We start from the raw sequence: 25,499 nt of genomic DNA, 5'->3' as shown, positions 1-25,499 counted from the left end.
ATATCGTTTTACTTGTACCAGCCGACTGTTTCGTATTTAGCAGAGAATTGCGGTGCAGAATGGGTGAAGCCGAGGCTTTTTGTGTGAATAAAGGAAGCATTTTTAGCTTAATGTAAAATGTAAATAGTCATGCAGAAGTCGATGGTACAAAATCTGACGATAATAAGAAAGAGGCAGATTCTGTTAAATATGAAAAAGTTTGACTTACTTATTTGAACAACTGTGGGGGAACACGTAACAGATGTTACTGATTGTGGAAAAAACTAGGGCAAATGATGCTGAGTGAACTAGCCAGACTAACTAACTGACTTTGATATGGGTGATGAAATGAACGCAATGAGAACGATAAAACTAAATAATAAAGCAAAAATCTAACGCCGCCATTACAAAGTTATATAAAGTGAAGGTGAGCGGCTAGAATACAATAACAATTTAACTCATTAATGAACAAAGGACTGGCAAGACTATTCCAGAGAACAGGGTTTCACAAAGGACTACAATTTCTGTCTAATGTTCCTTATAACATTTCTAATTGTAGTGGAAACTAAGTTGATATCTTTCAGTGTTTCGTGCATCGTGCCACGTACAGAGCAATTCTTGTTGAAGAATAAGACGTGCAAATAGTAAATACGGGCCATTAGGGGCGCTTGGCACGAATTTACATTGAGATTAACGACCGTGCACAGTTGGGGTGTTGCGCACACTGCAGTTGCTTCGGGCGACTTCGGATGGTGTCGGGATACTTCGGGTGCATCCGAACGAGATGATAGCGACTTCAAAATTACGAAACAGAAGAAGTCATGATATGGCAGGGGCGCCACCGTACTTACTTGCTGACGAATGACGCTTTTTCCAGTTAGAACTTAGATCCGTCGCTTTCGCTTCCGCCATCCAAACTTAAGACTGCATATCCACCAGATCTCGGGATGCGCTGCGAGACATTCCTCGTCATATTATTTGTCATGAAACAATAGAGATATATTCTACAATAAGTAGAGATTTATTATACAACGCATCCTCACATCCCTCTGGTGAAAACACAGCCTAAGCCATTTTTCAATACCACACTTCTTTAAAAAGATAAAATGAGAATATTTAGTCAGCAAATCATTACATACAACTTAAAAGTAATGAACCCTTAGTTTGTGAAGAGCTGAAGGACTCGGTTTTAACCTTGGTTTCATGAAGTGTTGTGTATAGAAGTTTTTTTAATGTTTTATTCCCGAAAAAATATATTTTAGTAGGTCGTTTTATGCTCGTACGAGCAGTGTAAGCATATCGTTATGCAGCTTGTAGTCTCCTACATTATCTAGATATAGCTGTATTGCAGTTGCCGCAAAGCAATATTACCTTGTCAAGCAATATCGCATTGTACCAATATTTACAGTATAATTGAAAAGATGCTCAGGCAAGATCAGTAATGAATAAAAAACAGGCCAAGCGCGAGTTGATCTTGTGCACTGCGGGTTCCGCAGAAATTATAGGTATCTATAAAAAACATTTAGAAACATCAGAGCCGTGCTCCTTAGAAAAATATTAGTAATGTGCATTTATTTACAATATTAAATTGGTTGTGATTTTTTTATCAATTCATAGTCATTTAATTATTCACTGTTTTAAGGTAATTTGATATGACTAAATAAGGTATATTATGTACAATAAAATTAAATAAACTAAAATTATATTAAATCTAAAAATGGACCCTGCGGCATGGTACCAAAGATGCTGGCAGCATTTCCCCGCTGGATCGCAAGACTGATGCGTTGAGCGAGGAAACTGCCAGCTCTTCGGTCTCCTGTGGTATCTCTGAGTCTCTTCGATAGATCTTTGAAGAGACTCAGAGCGCCAGGGCCCCACGGACCAAGGGTCTCGACGTTGACGACGTAATTAATGAAAAGAGAGTTAAGGAACAAGAGACGTATGGGTGTTTATCGATAAAGTTATACTGGTTGTCCTTATAAAAGCGTGTTAGATTTACTTTGTAAAAAACCGGCCAAGAGCGAGTCGGACATGCCCAAGATAGGGTAGCCATTACGAAAAAATCAAGTAGGCCTTCCAAGTTTAGGTATATTATATACCTTAGGCTGCTATTTACTCTTAAACTACTAATAATACCTACCGAAGCAATCTTAGCCGTTATAATTTTCCTTGTAAATTTGATGTACTTACCTACTACCACCCTGAATTTTTCCAAATTTTTCCACCCAACAGTTTAGATTTTAGAGGGGGGGCTCGTTTGCAATTAAAATTTGCACTTTAAAGTTGAATATTTCGCGAACAGATCACTGAATCGAAAAATCGTTCTAGCAAAAATTAACACAATAACAAGGTTCCTAGTTGACTACGGACCCCTAAAAATGGGTACAATTTATAGCAAAGCTTAATTATGGAAACTGACCCCACTAGTTCATAAATTCTCCAATTTTCCATAGCATTAATAAGTATTCTCACATAGTGTATGTTACGTGTGTGTTATATAGTGGTCCGGCGTAAGGCTGGCTCAGAGCCAATTCCTCTAATACCTAGTTATACCCCATTTACCCCCCCAGTCAAGTAATTCATTAATGGCATTACCACCAAAGGGTTTTATGGAGTCTTCTTTTCCTCGCGAAAGTTGTTAACCTTATTAGTTTGATATTATGTGAATAGAGCAAGATCCTACTAATATTATAAACGCGAAAGTTTGTCAGTATGTGTGTGTGTATGTTTGTTACTCCTTCACGCTAAAACAGCTGGACGGATTTGGATGAAATTTGGTATGTAACAGCTGGACATCTGGCTACTTTTTATCCCGATATTCAATCACTGGATAAAGAGTCATGGCACTGTTGTTTATATGCAGCGTCAATAAATACCCTTTAGTAATTCCCACGGGACTTTTGTAAAATCCCGGACTTTCAATTCAACTGCTGTGTTTAATGATTTACGCGTGCAAAGCCGCGCTAAACACCAGTCAGTAACAAACGTATTTTTTCACACCTCTCCTTCAGAAAAGTAACTTTTCCTCCCTAACGAGAGGGAGCAAAGTGAAACTTTTCTGTTCAAGGCTTTTCTAAGTGTTTTATTGCAAATGCCATTTTTTTGAAGTTGATAATTGTAAAGCCACGTCATTTTCTATGCTGGTTGTTCTATAATAATATTTAGATTTTTTTTTCAAGTTTCTTAATGCTCGGTGTGAAAAGTTGCATGAGACACTCGGGAGCAAAATTATTTTCATCTTGGGCGTTAACACTTGAATCCCTCATTACGCTCAGGATTCTACTTTTGAATCCCTCGCTACGCTCAGGATTCTATTGCAGAATCCTTCGCTACATTCTGGATTCAATGTACGCTGTCGCCGTACATACACCATTTTGCTCCCTTGTGACACAAATAACTATTGTTTATGAGATGCTGACTAACATTGACCTTTATCTCCCCTGATGGAAATTTTAGAGAGGGCGAAGATATATCTTACTGGTTTAATAACAGCCTCAATAGGCTTAAATCAATGTTGGTATATTAAAAATACAATATTTGAAAAAATTAAGGCAGAAAATTAAAACTAAAATAAAATAAAACCATAATAAATACATTAGATTAAGTCGATAAAGTTTTTTTATAATTTGTCACCTAAAAACTACATATCCGTACCAAGTTTTCGATGCCACTACATGTTGAAAAGCTCAGTCTTGCAGAGATAATTCTGGCTGGACCTTTAGAATTTCACTATCAGATTATTTTTTCATCGGAACATAGGACAAATTTCAGCTCAATCGGATACCAAAAGCACCCAAAAGTGATAAAAAAATTGAAACCACTGCCCACTTACATACGTACTTATGTATTCAAAGTCCAAGTCAAAGTCAAAATATCTTTATTCAATTTAAGCCTAAATAACAAGCACTGATGAATGTCAAAAAAAATGTACCACCGGTCCGGAAAAATATTATATTTTTTTTACAGATTTACAATTTTATTAAATGATATTATACATCACAAGTATTTAACACAACTTTATTTTTAACACAGTACTCGTAGGTTCGCTATTTTAAGGGATCGCCAATGCGGATCGGAATTATTTCCAAATATCCCTGTCCATGATTATACTCGTAATCATTAACTTTATAATACGCCTTAGATATTAATGTCTTCTTGACAATAGATCTGAATTTTGTATCTGTTTCATTTGTAATATTTTTTGGAATTTTATTATATATAAAACGTATGCAATGTTGCCATACGAACGTTGCAAATTTAATAAAAAAGCTTCTAAAAAGTAGCCCCCGTAGCAAGGTATCAAGATAAAAACTCATGTTTTCTTAATTTTCTTTTTAGCGATAAACCTCAAGTAGCATTTATATTCTTTAAAGTATAGTTTGTAAAGGTTGCCTGGAAGAGATCGCTCTGAAGCGATAAGGCTGCCTATTGCTTACCTTAGAAAATTTCTATGTATATACCTGTGTTTTCTGTGTTGGTGTGCAATAAAGAGTTATTGTATTGTATTGTATAGTCGAGGGAACTGAACCTTGTATAATCAATTTTGCTATGATTTCTTTGACAAATGTATGGGATGTCAACATGACATTAGTAACACAAAGGTTCCACCCTGGTACGTGATTTAGTGTCCTTGACTGTACCTACGAGTACGCAGCGTTGACATTTTTTTGTAATTACTGTACCATTGAAATGCGATTCATTACTTTGCGATACATTTATGCGAAACCCATTAAAAACTGGACACAAAACATATTAAACGTCATGTTTTATTCGCTCGCGATGGCAGTGCCGCGCAAGCAAATAATATTAACATTAAATATTCACTCCGCATGTAGGCGAAAATAATTGTAACTTTGGAAAGATTTATTTATAAACAAACAAATAATTACAATAATTAACAGAAATAAAAAAAATGCGGAAAGAAAAAATGTGTACTATTTCGCACGTTCAAGTTAGAAAACTATAATCAGTGATCCATTATTTATGTATGTTATATATTTACCAGCTTTTTCCCGCGATTTGGTCTACTAAGAATAACCGATAAGATAATAACTGTTGGGGGAGAAAAGTTCTCGAGTGGCGACCGCGAACCGGAAGACGAAGCGTTGGCAGGCCTCCCAAGTCCTAGATGGACTGACGACATCGTGAGAATTGCGGGCAACCGGTGGACGCAAGTGGTGAGTTGTCGTTCATTGTGGCGTTCTAAGGGGGAGGCCTTTGTTCAGCAGTGGACGTCTTCTGGCTGATGATGATGATGATGCTGCTGAAAAATATGAAAGAGTGAATGTTACTTCTCATCTCGAACTGGTAAACATATAGCATAATTTTTATCTCAGAAAATGGTTAAGTTCCCGCGGGATACCTCGCCTAACAAAACGAGTGCGATATAGGTTACGAATATGACATGATATGACGGATACGAAAATACATTAACTTTGAGCTTTCGGACCTGAACATATCCATTATTTTTGCTTCCGCACGATAAATATTATGCAAGAGATTTTTCACAACTACGATCAATAATAACAAGATAACGAATAACATGCAAAATCATCTAAACGCTGCTGTCCGCATGAATATACAAGGTATCTTAGAATTTATTTCGAATATTTCAGTACTCGTAGGTGATTGGGTCGATTGGACTGAACACCCAAAATTAAAATTATTATTTCACTAGCTATTGCCCGTGGCTTCGCCCGCGTGGGATTCGGTTACCGCACGCTGTTCCCTCGGGAGCTGTGCATTTTTCCGGGATAAAAGTAGCCTATGTCACGCGCTGGCCCATAACCTGTCTTTATGCCAAAAATTACTTCGATCCCGTCGCTCCGTTTCGACGTGAAAGACAGACAAACATAAAACATACAAACGTACAAACACACACACTCGCATTTTATAATATTAGCATGGATTATTTATCGATTTGAAATAAATAAAAACATTTCTGACATTCTTCAATCAAGTCTTCAATTCTTCAATTCTGAGTTTCTAGAAAACATTTCCTGTTAGTGACCTCCTGCAGTTTGATGCTGAGTGGGTAGGTACTATCAGCCAAATAAGTGGTCTATCAATTTTCAAACAAGTTCCTATCAAATGAATATGTCGCTAAAGTCGAACTTTCAAGTTGACAGACACGTCTATTGGCGTTATTGTTTTTGACATGCAAGCGATTATCAACTTAAGGGTGGTAGACCACATATTTGGCTGATGGTACATACGAGTATACTCGTATTCATCCGCCAACGCCGACTTGCGCATCATATGACGTGACTTCATTTTGCTTAATTGTTAAAGCCTAATACAATAATATTAGTCCATTAGTTCCATCTATTTAGTGAAGATAATGCCTTTGTAGCAAATAACCCTACATTAGTTAGAAATTACTTAGAGATAATTGATATACGAGTATGGCCTGAATTAATTATTGATTGAACATCACATAAGACCTATCAAATGGAGAAATTGTTTTGACATCCTTTGCGTAATATTTATTTATCGGATAATCTATCCATACATATATTATAGAATGATATTCGTTCACTACATTTTAAAGGAAACTTTGTCATTTTTATATCACATAGTAAACGCAATTACAAGTTTCAGAAACCAGACAGTTTTGAGGTGTGTCCACATTTGGATTATATTATTATTATTTTATCATATCTCTGTCACATACTTGTAGCATCGTTGAATATCATGATCGTTAGTTTTGACGCGAAAAGATACGCGACAATGCAATACGCCAAACGTGATTATCCATGTCGCGTCGCGTATCTTAAATACGCCATATACTGACTTGTTGGATACGGGTATCACGAATGGTAAGTGTGGATATGTTTCAATATATCAATAAATATAAAATATACGAAATTATGATTTGATATATGATACACCGATCTATTTCTAGACGGCTTTTTCTCCGATAATCAAAGAGGATATGGCGCGGTCTTGAAAAATTTGTACGTGAACCTATGCTAAGCTTTTTTTTTGTCACTCACTAATAACTAACAACATATGGAACCCGTTATCCGAATTAAATGATTTTTATTTTATTTTTATTTTTTTATGCAACACCCGACTAATTTTGTGCTTGACTTATTTGTTTGTGTGTGCGTCCAAACTATATACCTACAGTAAGTCAAAACGATATGATACATGGTTTAGCTACCGCTAAATATCGACGTATTTTTTACATCTTAATGTTAATGATACATCGTACTCAATGTGATACACGTAAACGATATGATACGCTAAAATGATACGAATACGGACCCATACTTAAATATTAATTTCGTTTATCAATAGCATACTCATAGAATTATACAGCATGATTGAAAATTCCAGCCCACCATGAAACTAATACCAAGCTTAATCCTTTGAAACAAACACATTTCAACGTTACAAAGAGCTAACACAAAAACAAGATGGCGGATGGTATCATCAGTTAATTGCATCACAGTCTAAAAATGATGAAAATGCTGGAAACAGTGTTTTAGAGCGAGGGACATGCGGCAGAATTATTGAATTAGTGACTACGGTCTGCGCAATGCAGCCTTTTGCTGGAATCGCCATGGAGTGGGAATAAAACGGTTATTGTAGAATTATTTTAAGTGGTAGTCGGGGTTATGCTTGATGATATTTATACCTTGCGACTGGTCAACTCTGTACACCGGCTTTAACGCAAAGTATGCTTAGTTTTGAAATAAATCAGGTAGCAATGTTTGAAAGCATTTAAAAATGTATTGGAAGGAGAAAGAGTTAAAGATGGAATGAGTGAAGTTGAAAAAGTTGGAATTTTTCATTTATTCCGTCATTTCACGTGGTCCAACATTTCAGATTCCACCTATAACGATATGTCATTGAGTGACCATAACGTTAAGGTTATCAAATATTAATTGCAATACGTATTGTTTATTTTAAGGTACCTTTATGAGTTGCCACGTTTCACACATCAGTTGATACACATGTAATAAAGTTACATACTAACTAAACATTGCAAACTTTTGACACTTTCAACATTAAATACATGTGTGTTTCATTTGCAATCTCCCAATCCCGACTATACAATAAAATAACTCGTACTTAGAATGCTTATAAACAGGTAGGTACTTACCTTTCGCCTTCTTCTATCCTCCGTGGCGTGAGACTGGGTAGCATGAATTGAGCAAATTCAATGTTTTCTCTCCATGAGATTTACTTTTGGACTTTTTAAATGATTTGTTTGCCAATGCGCTGATACCTAACGTTTGGACTGTCACGTAAAAGTCAACTTTTCATTTAATTAAATATAAATAATTATGGGACAATTCATCAAGTCCCAAACTAAGCAAAGCTACTATGGGTACTAAGTAGGCAATGAATAAATATACAATATCTAAACGTCCAAGACTGGAGACAACCATTCGTATTATTCACACAAATATCTGCCGCGATCGGGGATCGAACCAAGGACCTCAAACTTCATAGTCAAGTTTTCTAACTACTTACGTACTTAAGTACCTACTTACTCTAAACCATGTCACTCAATGCGTTTCTACTTTACTCATATTTCCAAAAGTTTGCATTGTAATAACTGACGATACCCATGATTTATTGTCAAAATGATAGTTTAATGCGACAAAATGACGTGCCGCTAATGAATGCCAACTGGTAATAACCAGTAATAACCAGTTTAAGCCGGCTGTGACGGCTCGCGATTGGCTGTTCGATTCGCTATCGCAGACGTGACTCTTCAATCAGGTAGAGTCATAATATTATCGTATATACGATAGAGAAGTGATAATTTAGACACATTTACACAGATGATTATATGTAGATAGCGGTTACTTTTGATCCGCATCCCATATATCCATAAAAATATGTCTAACAGTGATCGGCCCAAAAAAAGCCATGGTGGCATAGTGGTTTGATCTATGGCCTCTCAAGCAGTCATTTGAAATTTACCGCGAGTTTTACGATGAAGGAAAACATCGTGAGGAAACTTGCACAAATTGCGACGCAATTCAATCATGTGTGTGAAGTTCCCAGTCCGAACCGAGCCCGTGTGTTAACTACGGCCCAAGCCCTCACACTCTGAGAGGAGGCCTGTGCTCAGCGATGTTTATAGGCTGGGATGACTGATTGGCACAAACGGTGCAACACCACAAGATTCTGAGGTAGAAATCTAATATGGACATTATCATAATCACACGACCTTTTTCGAAAAACAATTCTCTCCAGTAGTACGTGCATCGACATCTATTAGTGCCGTGAGGTACATAGATGTCAATGAGTACATATATATTTATCACTACGCATATCGTCTCTAAAAAAATCTCGTACTTATCTCAAAATCGATAATTTTTCAGAGTGAACTTAATAAACATTATTAAAGTCAATTTTGCGCATTTATTGATTTCATTGATTTGAGATAAACTTTAGTAAGGTAATTTAAAAAAAAGTTGCTTAAATGTTAATCATGCTCAATGCTCTATTAAAAACATTTTTGATGGCTTCCGGGAAAGCTGGTTTAGATAATTATTTTTAATTTTAAATTAAACATTTAGCATTAACAGCAACACTATTCAATCAACTTTGATAGCTGCGGTATTGGACCAAAATTCACCGCACGTAACGCAACGACAATACAATTTAAGCCAATGTTTATTTTATTGCCGGTTTACACGACTCTAACACAATTTACATCAAGAATGCGTTTTGAAATAACCATTACATTTGCTATAAATTACTTAAACGTCCGGCCTTAACACGGCTGTTCACGACCATCCCCCGCTGACCTTATTAGGGGTTAATAACCCCAACTTATTCCCATTCAAAAGCCAACAAGTGCGACAGATGTGAGAATTAAAAACACTCCCCCCTTAATTTATTTACATCACGACATTCAGCTATTAATCCCCCTGTATAAGGTTTTTTAATCTGCTAATGCTCATTTTATTTGAATACTAAGTCAAATGTCCACACTAGCACGGCAATCTATTTTAAACCTTATTGCCAACTGTCGAAGCTTTTATACGGTTATTTTCTATAATTGACAGCTAATTTTTAAAATGAATATCCAGTTCGAATTGTTGGTTCTCTATAGGTTGAAATAAAATTCAGTTTTGTATACAGGTTGTTCAAATTGTTTTACTCGGCTAATTGCGAGGGTGTGTATAATAAAGGAAACATAGTAAAGGCGTAATGGTAAGTTGAGAAATTATTACCGCGAATGTTCTAATAAATGAAGGTAAGATTTCTTTATTGTTTTAATAAAAAAGTTATGTAGCGTACTTTAGCAAATGTAGTTTCTGGTTCTAAAGAGTATTAACTTGTAGTGTTCAATATTCCTTTATGGTTCAATAAGAGAAATGTATGAGGTTCCTTTGTCTTGTATTCAGCGTGGCCAGACGTGTTCCAACAACGTATTTTCTGTATGGTAAAGCTCAAATGTATAGCTGTGAATACCATGTGAGTACACAATTATTTATAACTTTATGTTACTAACAACTAAGCAATTACTAATTAGGTAAAATTTTACTAAAACCCAGTTACGTACATAAATTCAGATGGATATCATGCTAAGTTCCAATAAAGGAATCTATTGTAGCACCTCTCTTAACTTAATCTCTCGTTTTTATTCAACATTTAATTTTTAAAATTACAATACAAACCTATCCTCTTATACGTCGATGACATATATCTAGTCGACCTGCCAGCCTAGTCTAACTAAGTAGCTCTTAAGTTTTTTCGCCAAGAGTTGATAAATAATAATATTATGAGAGACACTGAGGTTCGTGGTACGAGGCACGCAGTTGTCAACAAATGGAGGCCGGGCGGGCAAGCAGATACGGCGATTAGGTATATTGCCAATTAATGAGGGTTTTCACAGAGGAGAAATATCGCTAGATGGCGTTAGTATCGTGAGGTCCGTTTGACGTTTGACGTTTGCTCGTGATTGGTTAAATAACTAAATAAGCCAATGAGGGCTATCGCGAATGAATTCGCCACTAAAGGCGCTAGTGTAGCGTGAGGTCTCCGAAATGTCAAATCTTATAGTTTTTGGGTGAGCTACGCGGGTTTATTTATAATTAGAATAATTTTGTGAATATTTTGCAATATCTGAAATTAATTATGGCAAATATGCGTTCCAGGGCAATGAATGTCTGTGTTTTGAGACAGTTTTGTCTTTCGGAAACCTTTGTCCTCCCTTATTTCCGAACAAAACGGGGACTATGCAACACTGTGGCATGCTCGATATTTTTATGGTACGGTTTTAAGGTGTATTAAATATGATTTTAATCTAAACTTTGTTTTCACGCCCGTAATAACAGACTTTGAAAGCCATACTTAAAAACCTCACGCAACAGTGCGCCATCTAGTGAGACAAAAAACGATAGCCCTTACAAAAAATCGAATATTAGGTATCTAGTATTAGTATTTGGTATAGTCGGTAGGTAGGTAGAAAGTACGTAGGAAGTGATAAGGCCACCTATTGCTTCATCATCATCATCATCATCATCATCAGCCTACAGCAGTCCACTGCTGGACATAGGCCTCTTCCATGGCCCGCCACAACACTCTGTCTTCAGCCCCTCGCATCCATCCGCCGCCAGCGATCCTCTTAAGGTCATCCGTCCACCGTGCCTCAGGACGCCCTACACTACGTTTTCCCGTCCGTGGTCTCCATTCGAGGACCTATTGCTTACTTTAGAAAATCTCGATGAATATACCTGTGTTTTCTGTACTGCTTACTGTGTTGGTGTGCAATAAAGAGTTATTTCTTCCAACTATGCTTTAATTTCAACATAACCGCACTAAATACCCAGCACAAAGCGGGACTTTTCTGCTCTAGAGCAAAAAAAAATTATGAAAATCCATTATTGCATTGTTTTAGATTTTATTTTAATTGCACCACCAAAGACGTAACACCAGTATTTTTGATATAAAATTAGCCTTATGAAATTTAACAAGATTGCGTACAAAAAATTATATCTATCAAAACTACTAGTAGCCGTATTTAAAAAAAAAACTTTGTGTGTTTGGTTGGCCAACCTGGCCAACTCTGCCAAAAAAGTAAGAAATAAAAAAAAACAAATTGGCTGGAACCTTTTCCGTGGACATTTTTTGAGAGTGCGAATATAAACTTACAAAAATGGAATCATGGAGTGCTAGTGACATTTATTTCCTATTAATGCTTTAGCATGAGTTTATTTCGTCTACTATTCCTGTAATAGTTGAAAGAAAAGCAGATTATGCACCTCGCATTTAGTAATTTATATTGCCCTCGTGCTTTTTAAAGCCCTCGCTAACGCTCGGGCTCCAAATCGGCACTCGGTACGATAATAAATAACTTTCTGCTTGGTGCAGTAATCTACTATTGTATTGTATTGTATTGTATCTAGATGTTGTCTTGTCGATAACTTGATATATCAAAGCCATAAACGGAAACACGCTTTGCTTGTCACTGTTTATGATCACAGAAATGAAACGACCATGTAATTATTGTTAATGTATGATATTTATGTTAATCTATATTAATAACGGGTCTAAAAGCTTTTCCCATTGCACCATTAATATCGTTCAAATGTAGAATAACCCTAGTGGGGCATAGATCCGATTTTGCATAAATTATTTTAGTTTGAAGCGTATACGTAACGCGTCATTTTCAGATTGTTTTTTGGAGTCTTTTTGTATTTTTTATTTCAACTCCAAATTTTTGTTACTTTTACGGTCATCCCGTAAAATCCATATCAAAATTTTTAGTCAATTTTATGCTAATCTCTCGAAAAGTAAGTATGACTGGTCTTTCGTATTTTAAAACTTCACGTTTTACGAAGATTATGCTTTGTCTGCATTCGTCAAAACCAAATAATCTCCTCTTCGAGGTTTCTACGTTTTATTTGGCATTCTAGCTAGTTTGTGCATTTGGAGCGTAATTTCGAGATATACCAGTTGCTTAGTCACTGATGGCTGCTTATCTCAACTCCTGACGATTAGCACCGGGATACCTCAGGGATAAGTTCACACTCCTACTCTCTTTTTGCTGTACATTAACGATCTGCTCAAGCCGGAATCTCTGGGTACGCTGACGACAACAGTTAAAGGAAATATTTTTTTTACGACAGGTAATTATGAGATTCAGTCTCTTAGGGAGGTTATAGTTAAGCAAATAATTAAGACCTTGATAGCTGTGTCGAACTTGTGTATTTCAATTCAACAAATGAAGAAGCATAGGCGTATTTCCGCAAAACGGAGTCAGTTCTCTCCAGTACCTACTTTTTAGAGTGTTAGTTTTAAAGTGTATTTTATCAGTTCTTTTTTTTACTTAGCTGGCAGTGTGTCCCTCTGCTGGGCAAAAGTCTCCCCTTTTTTTCTCCCACTTGTCTCTACCTTGGGCCGAATCTTGCCAGTGTGGCTGGAAACGGTCCAAATAGTCCCGTCATTGCCTCAATAGGTCTGCGTCTGCTCCGGTGCCCGTCGCATGGAACCCGATTGGTGATAACTTTGGCTCAGCGATCCTTATTTTCTGTTATTAAAACTCCAGAACTCTAAGATTCTGATCATGGCTTTAAAAGCATAATATTGATCTGCTAAAATTTATTATATTGAGGCTAATGTGGGAAGGCAGGAGTAATTCCAAGTATCAAGTTACGTGGCACTTAGGACGCGGTGACAACGCCTTGATATAAATATCGTTTGCTAAGGATACTGCTACATCAATGTTTTCCCACTTCGAGGCAAAATATAGCTGATCTAGGCGCGCCCATACAAGCAGTTTGGTCAAAGTTTTCGAATAATCATTTTCTGAAGTCGTAAGTTTGTAGTCGTGATGCCGAAACAACGACTCCATTTCATTGACCCCATGTTTTTTTTGTGGAATAAAAAGTATTTTTTGGGTTGATATTATTTTTAAATTGTTTGTTTGTTTGTTTATACTCTTTTTATAAAAAGGACAAACAAAAAGGTTACAAATAATAATAATAGTAATATCTGTTATCTGTTGGTAATTATCTGTGTGCCGAATTTCATTCAAATCTGTTGAGCTGTATTGTGAAGACATTCAGAAAATAAATAACTTTTAGTTTGTGTCAAGAGGAATAAAAACTTCATATGTACACCCCACCTTTATAATATCCTCGATATTAGTTAAATTATTCAAATGTGTTACTAGAAAATTACTAACGAACTAATTACGAACGAGAGTCTATTAGAAGCCCGAAGTCGAAGATGAGGGCTTTAATGAGTCGATGTTCGTAATTCTAGTATCGCCCGTGTGACATACAATGTTTTTCATCACATTTGCGAGTAAAATTGTATATTTGTAAAAAAAAAACTAATATTTTTTGAAAAATTGCCGATACCGCTGGCTGCGCTCTTGGCCGCCCTCCTCCTCCGCAGCATGTGCCCGACGTGCGCGCGCCGCGCTCCTGCAGGTGCTGCAGCACACCATGCAGTAACAATACAAGAAGATTGTTGCACCAAGCAGAAAGTTATTTATTATTGCACCGAGTGCCGATTTGGAGCCCGACCGTCAGCGAGGGCTTTAAAAAGCACGAGGGCAATATAAATTACTTAATGCGAGGTGCATAATCTGCTTTTCTTTCAACTATTACAGGAATAGTAGACGAAAAAAAAACTCATGCTAAACAATTAATAGGAAAGAAATGACACTAGCACTCGATGATTCCATTTTTGTAAGTTTACATTCGCACTCTCAAAAAATGACCACGGAAAATTCCCAAGGTTCCCGCCAATTTGCTTTTTTTTTCTTACTTTTTTTGGTAGAGTTAGTAGCAGATATTTTTACCCGCGATCTGTCAAATTTCGGATGGGCGCGGATTTCGGGGGTAGCCCTGCGGCTACTACGAATCTCGAAACTCGAAGTTCGTGTCGTGTGGTCCCTCTGACACTTACACCATTTAATACGAGACCGAGAGGGACCGCACGACACGAACTTCGAGCTTCGAGATTCGTAGTAGCCCTGCTGATTGTCCAACCAAACACACAATTTTTTTTTAAATACGCGGCTACTTACTATTTTTGATAGGATTGGTAGCAACAATTTTTTGTACGCAATCTGTCAAATTTCATAAGACCGTCAGGTTGACCAACCTAACACTAGATATTTTTAACAATGCAGGCTAATTTGATAGCAAAAATACTTGTGTTACCTCTTTGGTGATGTAATTAAAAAAAAAAAGTAAAACAATGCAATAAAGGATTTTACACATACATTTTTTCTGCTCTAGAGCAGAAAAGTCCCGCTTTGTGCTGGGTATTTAGTGCGGTTATAATGAAATTAAAGCATAGTTGGAAGAAAACTCATTTACCGACCTTGGGCTTCATGACAAGAAAATTAGTACGGGCAACGCCTTACTTACCAACCACGGGTTTCATGACAAGCACATTAAGGTCGAGGGTTTTATTTGGGGGGTTGCAACCAACGTAGCCTGCTGTTTACGAGCAAGTGTGATGAAAACAAATTTACTTGAAGCTAAGACGTTTATTGTAAAATGTTTTAAATAGATAAGTAAATTAAACACACAGTAAAAAAAAGTTTTTTTTTGACGTAATACCTGCTTAATGCTATCCACGTGTTGCCTATCTAAAATCTACGAAATGATAAAATATATACCTAGAACCTTTTAACGTAAATTATTATACTTTTAATCTGTTGGTACATCCATTTTTTACAATATTTGCTAACAAGACCCTCAACAAACCGAAAACCGTGATAAGCTTGACTTCAAAATAAGGCATCGATTATTAAAAAGCAGATAAAATCAAAGGCATAATCATTTTCAGGTAGAATATCAACGAAAATAATCAGAAGTCGAAGCCGACCCTTCAGGCTGTATTCGCTAAATTGATTTGATAATGTTCGCAAATTGGGCCCGACGAATGCGTACTAAAGTCTCAAATTAAATGGAGATTTATACCTAAGACTTCATATTATTAAATGACTTTTTAGGGTTTCGGTAAAGCCCCTATCAAATTATTGGTCCCGTGAATAGGGTTCTTTGTAACTATTGGTTTAAAAGCTAACGATGTCATCTTTTAAGCAGAAAACAGTCTAATGAATATACATGTAAAGACTAAAAGTACAGACTGTTCAAATTATTGTACGAATCATGTTAATAAAAATAACATAATACTTGGAGCATAGTAAGAAAGTAACAAGAAATGAATATTTTTTTATAATGTTCAATAAAAATACTAAGTGCGATAGTTTATGAATATTAAGTGTTTGTATGTGTCTGTTACACTTTAACGCTAAAACGGATATTTGAATGAAATTTAGTATGCAGCTAGTTGAACTTTAGCTACTTTTTGTCCCGGTGTTATTACAGGAGTTTACATCACACCCAAAAATTACTGCTGCTAAGCCTAGAAACATTAATTTTTTCACGGGAATGTTCTTCATACAACGATGATGAAGGCCGCGTCTTAGTTGTCGGTATTTCCCATGAAATTCTCATAAAATTGAAATGAAATGGAATTTCAATGCAACCACCAGACCATTTCAAAGGAGTGAAGCTGCGGGTAAAATTTAAATTTAATTAAAATAAGCGATTTAGTGCGCAAAACAGGAAGTTACGGAAGTCAAAAGGAAAATATTTGCTCAGCAGTAACACACTTTAACAGGCTGCTAAAATGTACAATATTAGGCTAGGTTTGGCCTTCCTTGGTTAAAAAACATTGAACTACTCGTAAAGGTTCACAACTAAAAAATGTTGACGCTTTATCAACGATTCGGAAACCTCATCATTTGATTTTCGTGGCGGAATATAAGTTCAACATAGCGAAAACTCATTTCGTAGGATTTAATCTTTCGAGCGAAATTATATAAAATGTAAATTTACGGCTGTGGAAAGGTGCACTTTTACCTTTTGGATGCTTTCTAAATACGTCCGGCACGCGAGTTAGAAAAAACCGTAAAAGAAGTAAAACTGACTCTTCTTAATAAAATTCCGAAGAGAAAAGTGTTCGAAAGATCTCGAACGTATTAAAAACATCTCTCAGAAAAAAGTGAAAGGCAGTGACGGATTACAGTTTGAATTTACTCTGAAAATGTGCTAAAACTTTGAGCTAAATTTTACCGTATCGCAAGTTAAATGTTCATCTTACTTTTTACTCGTGATACAAGTGGAACGTAGGTACATACTTATAATAAATAAGCAAAATGAAATTGACTAAATTGAGAAGGGAAGTAAAACCAGAATGATACTTGAGGGCATACTCGTACATACTGAAATTTAGTAACCGCTTTCTTGATGCTCATGTACTCTCAAAAGAAATATCTTTTAAAAATACTCGACCACTTCATTCAACAAGAGATCATTGTTTGCAAAATATTCGCTGATAAAGTCGCCCATAGAGAAGGGACCGGGTTTTTTTCAATCGTGAATTTTCCACGGGGGGAAATATTCATTCCCCTCTCAATCTGGTCCTTCGACTACCTTGTTTTCCTCCGTTCGTTCGGGCGACGGCCAACGTTATGAGAAATATGTGGATCGGTTTGCGGAGCAAAAAATGTTGACTCCACCGTATTAAATTTGTTCTTCCATGAGATTTCTTGGTGGGTTGTTTTTGCGGAGCTTTATTGACTAAGCGTGCTTCTTCAAACTTTTAATTTTAACTAATATATTAATGCGAGTAAGTTTTGAAATTATCAACTAAATCGATTAAATTAACAGATTGTTTTTATCTTTTGTTTCAGGTACTAATCTACGTCTCTACGAATAGCCGTCAAATGCAGCACCCATTTAAAAAACCGCTTCACAAAACAGTAAAGTATAAATATAATTAAGCAACGGGTTTTAAAAATTTAAACAAAATTTTATAATCATCCCGTTACAGTCACGTTCCGGGTAATTCATTTTTAAACTTTGTGAAATTTCTCATTCTTTACGACGCCAGAGTTTTATGTTATCTTATTCGCCAGTTGGTTTATGTTTACTTTTCTCTACTCCTTAATTTTTCGCTTCGTAATTTTTTCCGTCGCTAACGACGGTGGATTCGGAATTGCAAATGTCGTTAATTGCCCGATGGAAATTAGTGTTCGCACTTTACGTTACACGACGCGACTGATTGTTGAAATATTTAACATCGCAGCTGGTTGAATAATTCACTGAGTCCCTTGCGTACAAATAATCACCTCTGTCCCTGTCTGTGGATTAATTCAAATAGTATTTACCCTTGAAAGCTGTTAAGCACTCGAGGCGGAGTCGAGACGCGCTAGCACCTTGAACTCGTTAAGAATCATCGCCGAATATGGATTCTCAGTGTTCCACGCGATCGACTCCTCGGCGGAGCACCGTACTTTAAGTCTACGCCGACTCCAAAGTATTGCTGAACGTTCACAACTTTCCGTGAGAGCTCGACTGAATTCATCAGTATTATTTGTACTGAAACACTGCCAAATTGGGTGCCCTCGCGTATTGAGAGTTTTACTTCAACTTTCTAGCATAATATTAAGGCAGAAATTCATGAAATAAAGCCTCACCGAATTCAGAGAAACCAATATTGAGCTTAGGCAAATTTTGATTATTCTATTCTCTTATTGGAGGCTTATTATTATGAATTTGAGATATTGTTGTTTTAGAATTCAATATATAATAAATATTTGAAGGCGGATTGAAATCATTTACTCTCAACGAGTCTGAATAAAGAAAAAATAAAATAACACACACTGATCACAGACAGGTATGTCACTATGCAAAAGATTTATTCCTACGAATATCAATGCGGTCTTAAAATATGTTCCTAATTTTATCTATCTTCTATCTTATATTATTATATATAAATGAAACTGAATCGTAAAATGTGTTGCTAAACGCAAAACTCGGAAACTGCTGGACCGATTTCACTAATTATTTTTCTGTTGTGTTCGTTATTGCTAGGAGAAGGTTTTTGTGGAAGAACATTTAGAACAATTACAACGGGGGCGAAGCCGAGGGCAACAGCTAGTACCGTTATAAATTTAACTAGCCACCAGCGGCACCGATCAGATAAAAGTAATTATTTTTGGAAATGACATTTTAAGGTTGTTCCTGATCGGGTCCACGATACGCCGAACTATGCTGACCGGCCTCCTATATTGTTTTCAGATTTATAGCTCACCAACCAATGCAAGATTCTTTTCAAAATTCCCTCTCAATGCCTTTACGGGCTTTAAATGTTCTTATCTTAATGTATGCCGTTTTTTGCCAGTGGCCTAGTTTCAGTTCCAAGATTGCAACCTTTTAAACTTTTTTTGGTGTCTAAATGGATAACAAACGAGTAATATTTTTGTACTAAAGCTGGTTATCTTTTCGTTCCTAAATTGGTCAAGGAAGTGGATGTTATTCTCATTAAAATTGAGTACAATTCCGTAGCTATGACCCACGGCATCGCATTCATGAAAATTCGAGAAATCTCGTCTTTATACACCTCTATGATCCTCAAGGAATAATGTCTGCCAGATTTTAAGTCTCTAGTTCTAGTAATTTAGGCTTTGTGTTGTATGACAGTCAATCAGAGGGATTACTATTATTAGAATAGGTATTAATTAAATAAATCCAGATATCTCACGTCTTAAACCGAGTTTTGTTGGACATGTTCGTGGTTGATGAGCTTATCCGGATTTATTTCATTAAATATAAACGCTTGCTGTAAATAAGTATGATACATTTATATTGTTATTATTAAACACCCGTGTGGTGTCGGGTTAGAATTATACTTCGCGCCTCGTCCTCTAGATTAGTAACTGAAGATATAATACACATGTAGTAACGCCAGGTGTCACCACTCAGCACTTAGTTTGGAGTTATTTTTTAAATTTTTATTTTCTTATATATGTGGGTATGTCTAGATTCCACCTCAAAGCCTCCGCTCTTGACGGACGTTCATACGCAATCAAGTGCTCGACCACTCGAGTCACTTCATAATAACTCTACGTTGTCTCGCAAAAAAAAAAAAAAATGCCTAAACGCAAACGTACAAAGAAATATGAAGATGAGTTAGATCATCTAATGCACAAAGTTCGAAAGTTAGAACGCAAAATACGTAGTCACAGTGGAAGTGATTCGTCATACGACGGTTCGGTACGAGAAGAATTTGTGCTTCAAGAAACAGGTAAAACATAATACGATATTAATAAATTATTCAAGTGTGTAATTATAATAATCTAAACGTATGCTGTATGCATATGCCTATTGCACCCGAATAGCCGATGGGGCTATCTCAATGCACGAATTTTCGGTTGGCGTTCAATTCATTGGGGATTGATACCTAACCTTGATTATTTCAAAAACCAGTCGTTACCATTTCAAGCCATAATTTGGTTTCTGCATTGCATTAGGATTAGTCATTGAGGCTAATTCAACGCAAGAATTGACGGTTAGCGTGCGATTCATTGGGGATTGCTGCCTAACTAATATAATAGTACATTATATTTAAATAAAGTCTGTTAAAACGATAATCGATTATTTTGAATTTATCCGTTAAATCTTAAGCGGATCAGGTTAAATTCATTATCTCACATAAGTTATATCTATCTGTCTACCCTTAATTTCATTTTAATTAAATATAATTTTATATTGATCTATACTTATTTAGTTAGTAAGAACGTAATTTGCACAATATTGAACATACAAATAAAGATACATTTTTCAAAATGAATTATATGCAATACGGTTTTTCTTTTACCGCTTACACAAAGTCACGTAATTCATTAGTACCTGACTAATAGGTTAATTAATACTGTTAACAAATACCTGATACAAAATATTCATTATTGTTCTCAGCATCGCCTGTCCTAAGGCCAGATGACTGGTTCCCGGAATACCCGGACGATGGTTGCATTTACGACCCTCTTAATACTAATAAGGATCAGTTCCGCCCTATTGAAAATCACCAAAATTCTGCAAAAACTCGACAGAATTCTGTCGAAGAGCAGCCAGAGCCTATCGAGGCTGAGCAGAGCACACAACCTCCGTTAGAACCAAGCACACAGGTTATTAGCGCAAACACGAGCGATACTCCTGTCGCAAGCACGTCAACAGTCCAGGTCGACTTGGACGACGACGTTTTAAAAATATTAGGCGACGAGCCCTCGTCGGCTATGAAATATGGCGAGGACATACGCACGGAAATAGCTACCCGCCTTGCACATGTAGCTACCGAGGGAATACCTAAGGAAACCCGCAGAGACATCATAGCTAAATACCTGGTACCGGCCAATTGTGTGCACATAGGCGCGCCAAAGCTAAATCCTGAGATTAAAGCCGCCATATCAGAAAATTTCATAAAACGCGATAAGGGCATTGAGTCCAAACAAAAAGAAATGGCTAGCGCTATATCATGCCTCGGTGAAATAATTACATCCCAATTAAATTTAAAAGAGAAAAATAACGACTTATTACAAAAGCTTATTGATCTCAGTCGTATCTTGTGTGACTTACAATACGCGGATAGCGTGACAAGGCGAAACTTTATACTTTTCAGCCTAAAGAAGGATCTAAAAGACCATTTGGTCAACACTAAAATAGACGCTTGGTTATTCGGCGAAAATCTAACGGAGACTATTAAAACAGCTAAGACCGTGAATAAATCGGGTGTGGATATAAAAGCTGTGGCTCCTAAGCCAGTCGCAACACAGAACAGAAGACCGAGATCTGCTGTGTCGCGGCCTTTAAACCGCCGAGGTCCAGCGTCGCGCAGGCCGCCGCCGGGCCCGCCGCTGCCAGCCCCGCCCCGCGGGGCCGCGCGCCTGCTCCCCGCGTGCCGCCTCCCCCGCCCCCGGCGCCGCCGGCGCGTTACTACAGGCCGTCGTACGCGCACCAGCCCCCGCAGCGCCGCTACTAGATCCAGTTAAGTACGCTGGTCGGCTATCTTTATTTCGAGAACAGTGGTCGCTCATCACAAGTGACCGCACGATTCTATCTTGGATTGATGGTTATAAAATTAAGTTTTCAAGCCCTGTCATTCAAAATTCCTTTCCGTCGACACCTGAATACTCTAAAGATGACCGGGCACATTACATAGACGCTATAAATAGCTTGCTTCAGATAAATGCAATTTCTGAGTGTTTTCCTTGCGATTCTCAATTTGTGTCCAGTACTTTTCTAGTACCGAAGCCAAACGGTCAAATGCGTTTCATCCTCAACCTTAAAAAATTAAATAAATTTATAAACACTGATCATTTTAAGCTTGAGGATTTGCGAACTGCTGTAAAACTTTTAACTCAAGATTGCTATATGGCCACTCTTGATTTAAAAGATGCCTACTTTTTGATTAAGGTTCATGAAGAGTCAAGAAAGTACCTTCGCTTTATATTCGAAGACAAAATGTACCAGTTCAACGTTTTGCCGTTTGGTCTCAATACAGCGCCATATATTTTCACCAAAATCACAAAGCCAGTGGTTAAATTGCTGCGCTCCGCAGGCCTGCTCTCCACACTGTACCTTGATGATTGGCTCCTCTTTGGCCAAAGCTACCAACAATGTTTAAACAATATAAAATTAACTAAACAATTACTAATTTCACTAGGTTTCATTATTAATGAAGAAAAAAGCGTCCTTGTACCTTCAACTTCCTGTAAATTTTAGGCATGATCATAGACTCCCACCATCTTCGACTAAGTTTACCGTCTGAAAAAAGAGCACGTATCAAATCCGAATTAAAATTATTTTTAAATGTTAAACATTGTAGGATCAGACAATTGGCACGGCTCACCGGCTTATTAGTTTCAGCCTGCCCAGCTATTGAGTACGGATGGCTGTATACGAAGGAATTGGAACGTTGCAAGTTCCTTAACTTACAAGGCCACGACAATTATAACCGCACGATGATTATACCAGATTCCGTTCTTCCTGATATCCACTGGTGGTTAAAAAACATAGATAATTCCCATCGTCGCATTCGGTCCGATGATTATCAAATTCAGATATATTCTGACGCCTCAACTACGGGGTGGGGGCAGCCTGTGGTAATGATACAGCGAGCGGTCAATGGTCTAATACTGAACAACAAAAGCATATTAATTACCTAGAGTTACTTGCCGCTTTTATAGCACTTAAAATTTTTGCGCGCAATTTGTATGATTGCCAGATCCTCCTTAGGTTAGATAACTCTACCGCGATAGCGTACGTCAACCGTATGGGCGGTATTCAATACCCACACCTTACCCAAGTCACGAAAGATCTCTGGACATGGTGTGAACAAAGAAAATTATTCGTATTCGCATCTTACATTAGATCGCGTGACAATGTCGTAGCCGATTTCGAATCAAGACGATCTCATCCGGACATAGAATGGGAGCTAGCAGACTGGGCTTTTGAGCAATTAGTAAATACATTTGACTGCCCAGAGATCGACTTGTTTGCCAGCCGCATTAATAAAAAATGTGAAAAATACATTTCATGGCACAAAGACCCTGACGCATTCGCGGTAGATTCCTTCACTGTACCTTGGAAAAACCTGTTCTTTTACGCCTTTCCCCCTTTTACGGTAATTTTAAAGGCTCTGCGCAAGATAATATCCGAAAGAGCAAGGGGTATCATGATCGTGCCTTTTTGGCCCACGCAACCATGGTACCCCGTTTACAGAAGCCTTCTCGTGAGTGAAACTTTAAGTTTTCAGCCTTACAGCAATGCCTTAATTTCTCATTCCAGTTCCCGTCAAATACAGAAGTCAATTACCCTGGTTGCAGGGATATTGTGCGGCTCGCGCTGTCAAAAAGAAGCTTGCCACCGTCCTCATTCGATATCATGTTAGCATCCTTGTCGCTTAATACGATAAAACAATACGATGTTTGTCTTAAAAAGTGGTGGAAATTTTGCCAAAACAACTCAATCGATGTGTACAGCGCGTCTGTCCCTACAGTAGTCTATTTCTTAACTCATTTGTATAATGAAGGATGTCAGTACGGTACACTTAACTCATGCAGATCCGCTCTGTCCCTTGTGATAGGGCCGACAATAACTAACGATGACAGGCTTCAGAGATTTTTTAAGGGCGTCTACCGTTTACGACCTCCAAGAGCTAAATATAACGTAACTTGGGATACTAATCTCGTATTAAACAAATTGAGCGATTGGTTTCCTAACAATCAGTTAACCCTAGAGAGACTCTCGAGTAAAACCGTTACTTTACTAGCACTCACTACGGCTCACAGAATACAAACACTTTCAAAAATCAATGTAAAAAACATCCATATTACATCAGAGCGAATAACAATAAAAATCCCTGATTTTTTGAAAACATCTAGACCTGGTTGTAAACAACCCATAATATATTTGCCATTCTATAAAGAAAATCTTGCAATTTGTCCAGCAGAAGCACTAACATGCTATGTGAATAAAACTGCGCCCTTAAGAAGTACTGACAGCCTTTTCATTGGTAGTAAAAAACCGCATAAATCGGTAAGTTCTCAAACCCTCAGCCGATGGATCAAGCGCACACTAGGCGAGAGCGGGGTCGACGTGGCGGTATTCAGTGCGCACAGCACGAGACACGCCGCCACGTCGCACGCGCACGCCCACGGCGTTAGCGTTGACGCCATCCGCAACACCGCAGGGTGGAGCGGACAGTCTAATACTTTCGCAAAATTTTATCAGAGACCCATTATTAACAACGAGGACGATCTGTCCTTAGCGCTCTCAATATTAAACTATTAGTTTCCGGGATATTTTAATTATATATTTACAACATCTTCAGGTCCAGTCAGTTCTCACTCTGTACTTGTCTAAAATAATAATAAGTGATTTATGTACACATCTGTATGCTTACAATAATTCATTTCTATGTGATTTTTTCTTCTTTAAATTATAACAAGGATGGTTAATATTTTGATTGTGATTTAAAAGGTTATCTATCAGTCAACCAGTAGGCACCTATCTACTTCTAATAAGTACTGTTAATTGTATCGATTATTCTAATGAATAATTGTATTTTCAATCTACAGACATGAGATAATTATAGGTAGCTAATTATGGCTATGGTTAATAAATATCTTGTTGTAATAAGTTTTGTTATTTCTATGACACTGAATCTTGAAAATACATGCATTACATAATGTTAAATAAGGAACCATACAAGAACCAATTGAAAAAAAAAAAAAAAAATAGATAAATGGTTACAAAATAACTCCGCTATATATTTACTAATTGATGATATTTCATCCAGCAATACCTACTCTCAAAGTCTACATGTGTATTATATCTTCAGTTACTAATCTAGAGGACGAGGCGCGAAGTATAATTAATGATTAAACGAACTTACCTGTAAGTGAAGTTCTATCATAATTATTGAAGCGCCTCGTCGTCGAAGAGATTAGTAACTTAGCTCCCTCCCACCCAATGCTTTGCTCATCCCATTACTAATCTATGATGAAATATTCATCAATTAAGATACATAAATAATTTCAAAAATAATGATAATAATAATAAATTAATTGATTACACTCTGAACTTAATGAACGTCCGTCAAGAGCGGAGGCTTTGAGGTGGAATCTAGACATACCCACATATATAAGAAAATAAAAATTTAAAAAATAACTC

At 37.0% G+C, this 25,499-nt stretch overlaps 2 protein-coding genes across 5 annotated transcripts in view; both read left to right on the top strand.

Annotated features, from left to right (window-relative positions):
• Positions 1–25,499, top strand: part of Sema1a (semaphorin 1a) — a 462,244-nt gene that overhangs the window by 289,488 nt on the left and 147,257 nt on the right. The window lies entirely within an intron of this gene.
• Positions 19,914–21,814, top strand: LOC141434905 (uncharacterized). The gene is made up of 2 exons (XM_074097395.1): positions 19,914–20,082; positions 20,745–21,814. The coding sequence occupies exons 1-2, from the start codon at positions 19,920–19,922 to the stop codon at positions 21,812–21,814; spliced, it is 1,233 nt and encodes a 410-aa protein (XP_073953496.1). The 5' UTR covers positions 19,914–19,919.

The sequence above is a fragment of the Choristoneura fumiferana genome, chromosome 14 (assembly GCF_025370935.1).
Source record: "Choristoneura fumiferana chromosome 14, NRCan_CFum_1, whole genome shotgun sequence".
In the NCBI taxonomy this organism is placed as follows: Eukaryota; Metazoa; Arthropoda; class Insecta; order Lepidoptera; family Tortricidae; genus Choristoneura; species Choristoneura fumiferana.
This window is presented reverse-complemented; position numbering and strand designations above follow the sequence as displayed.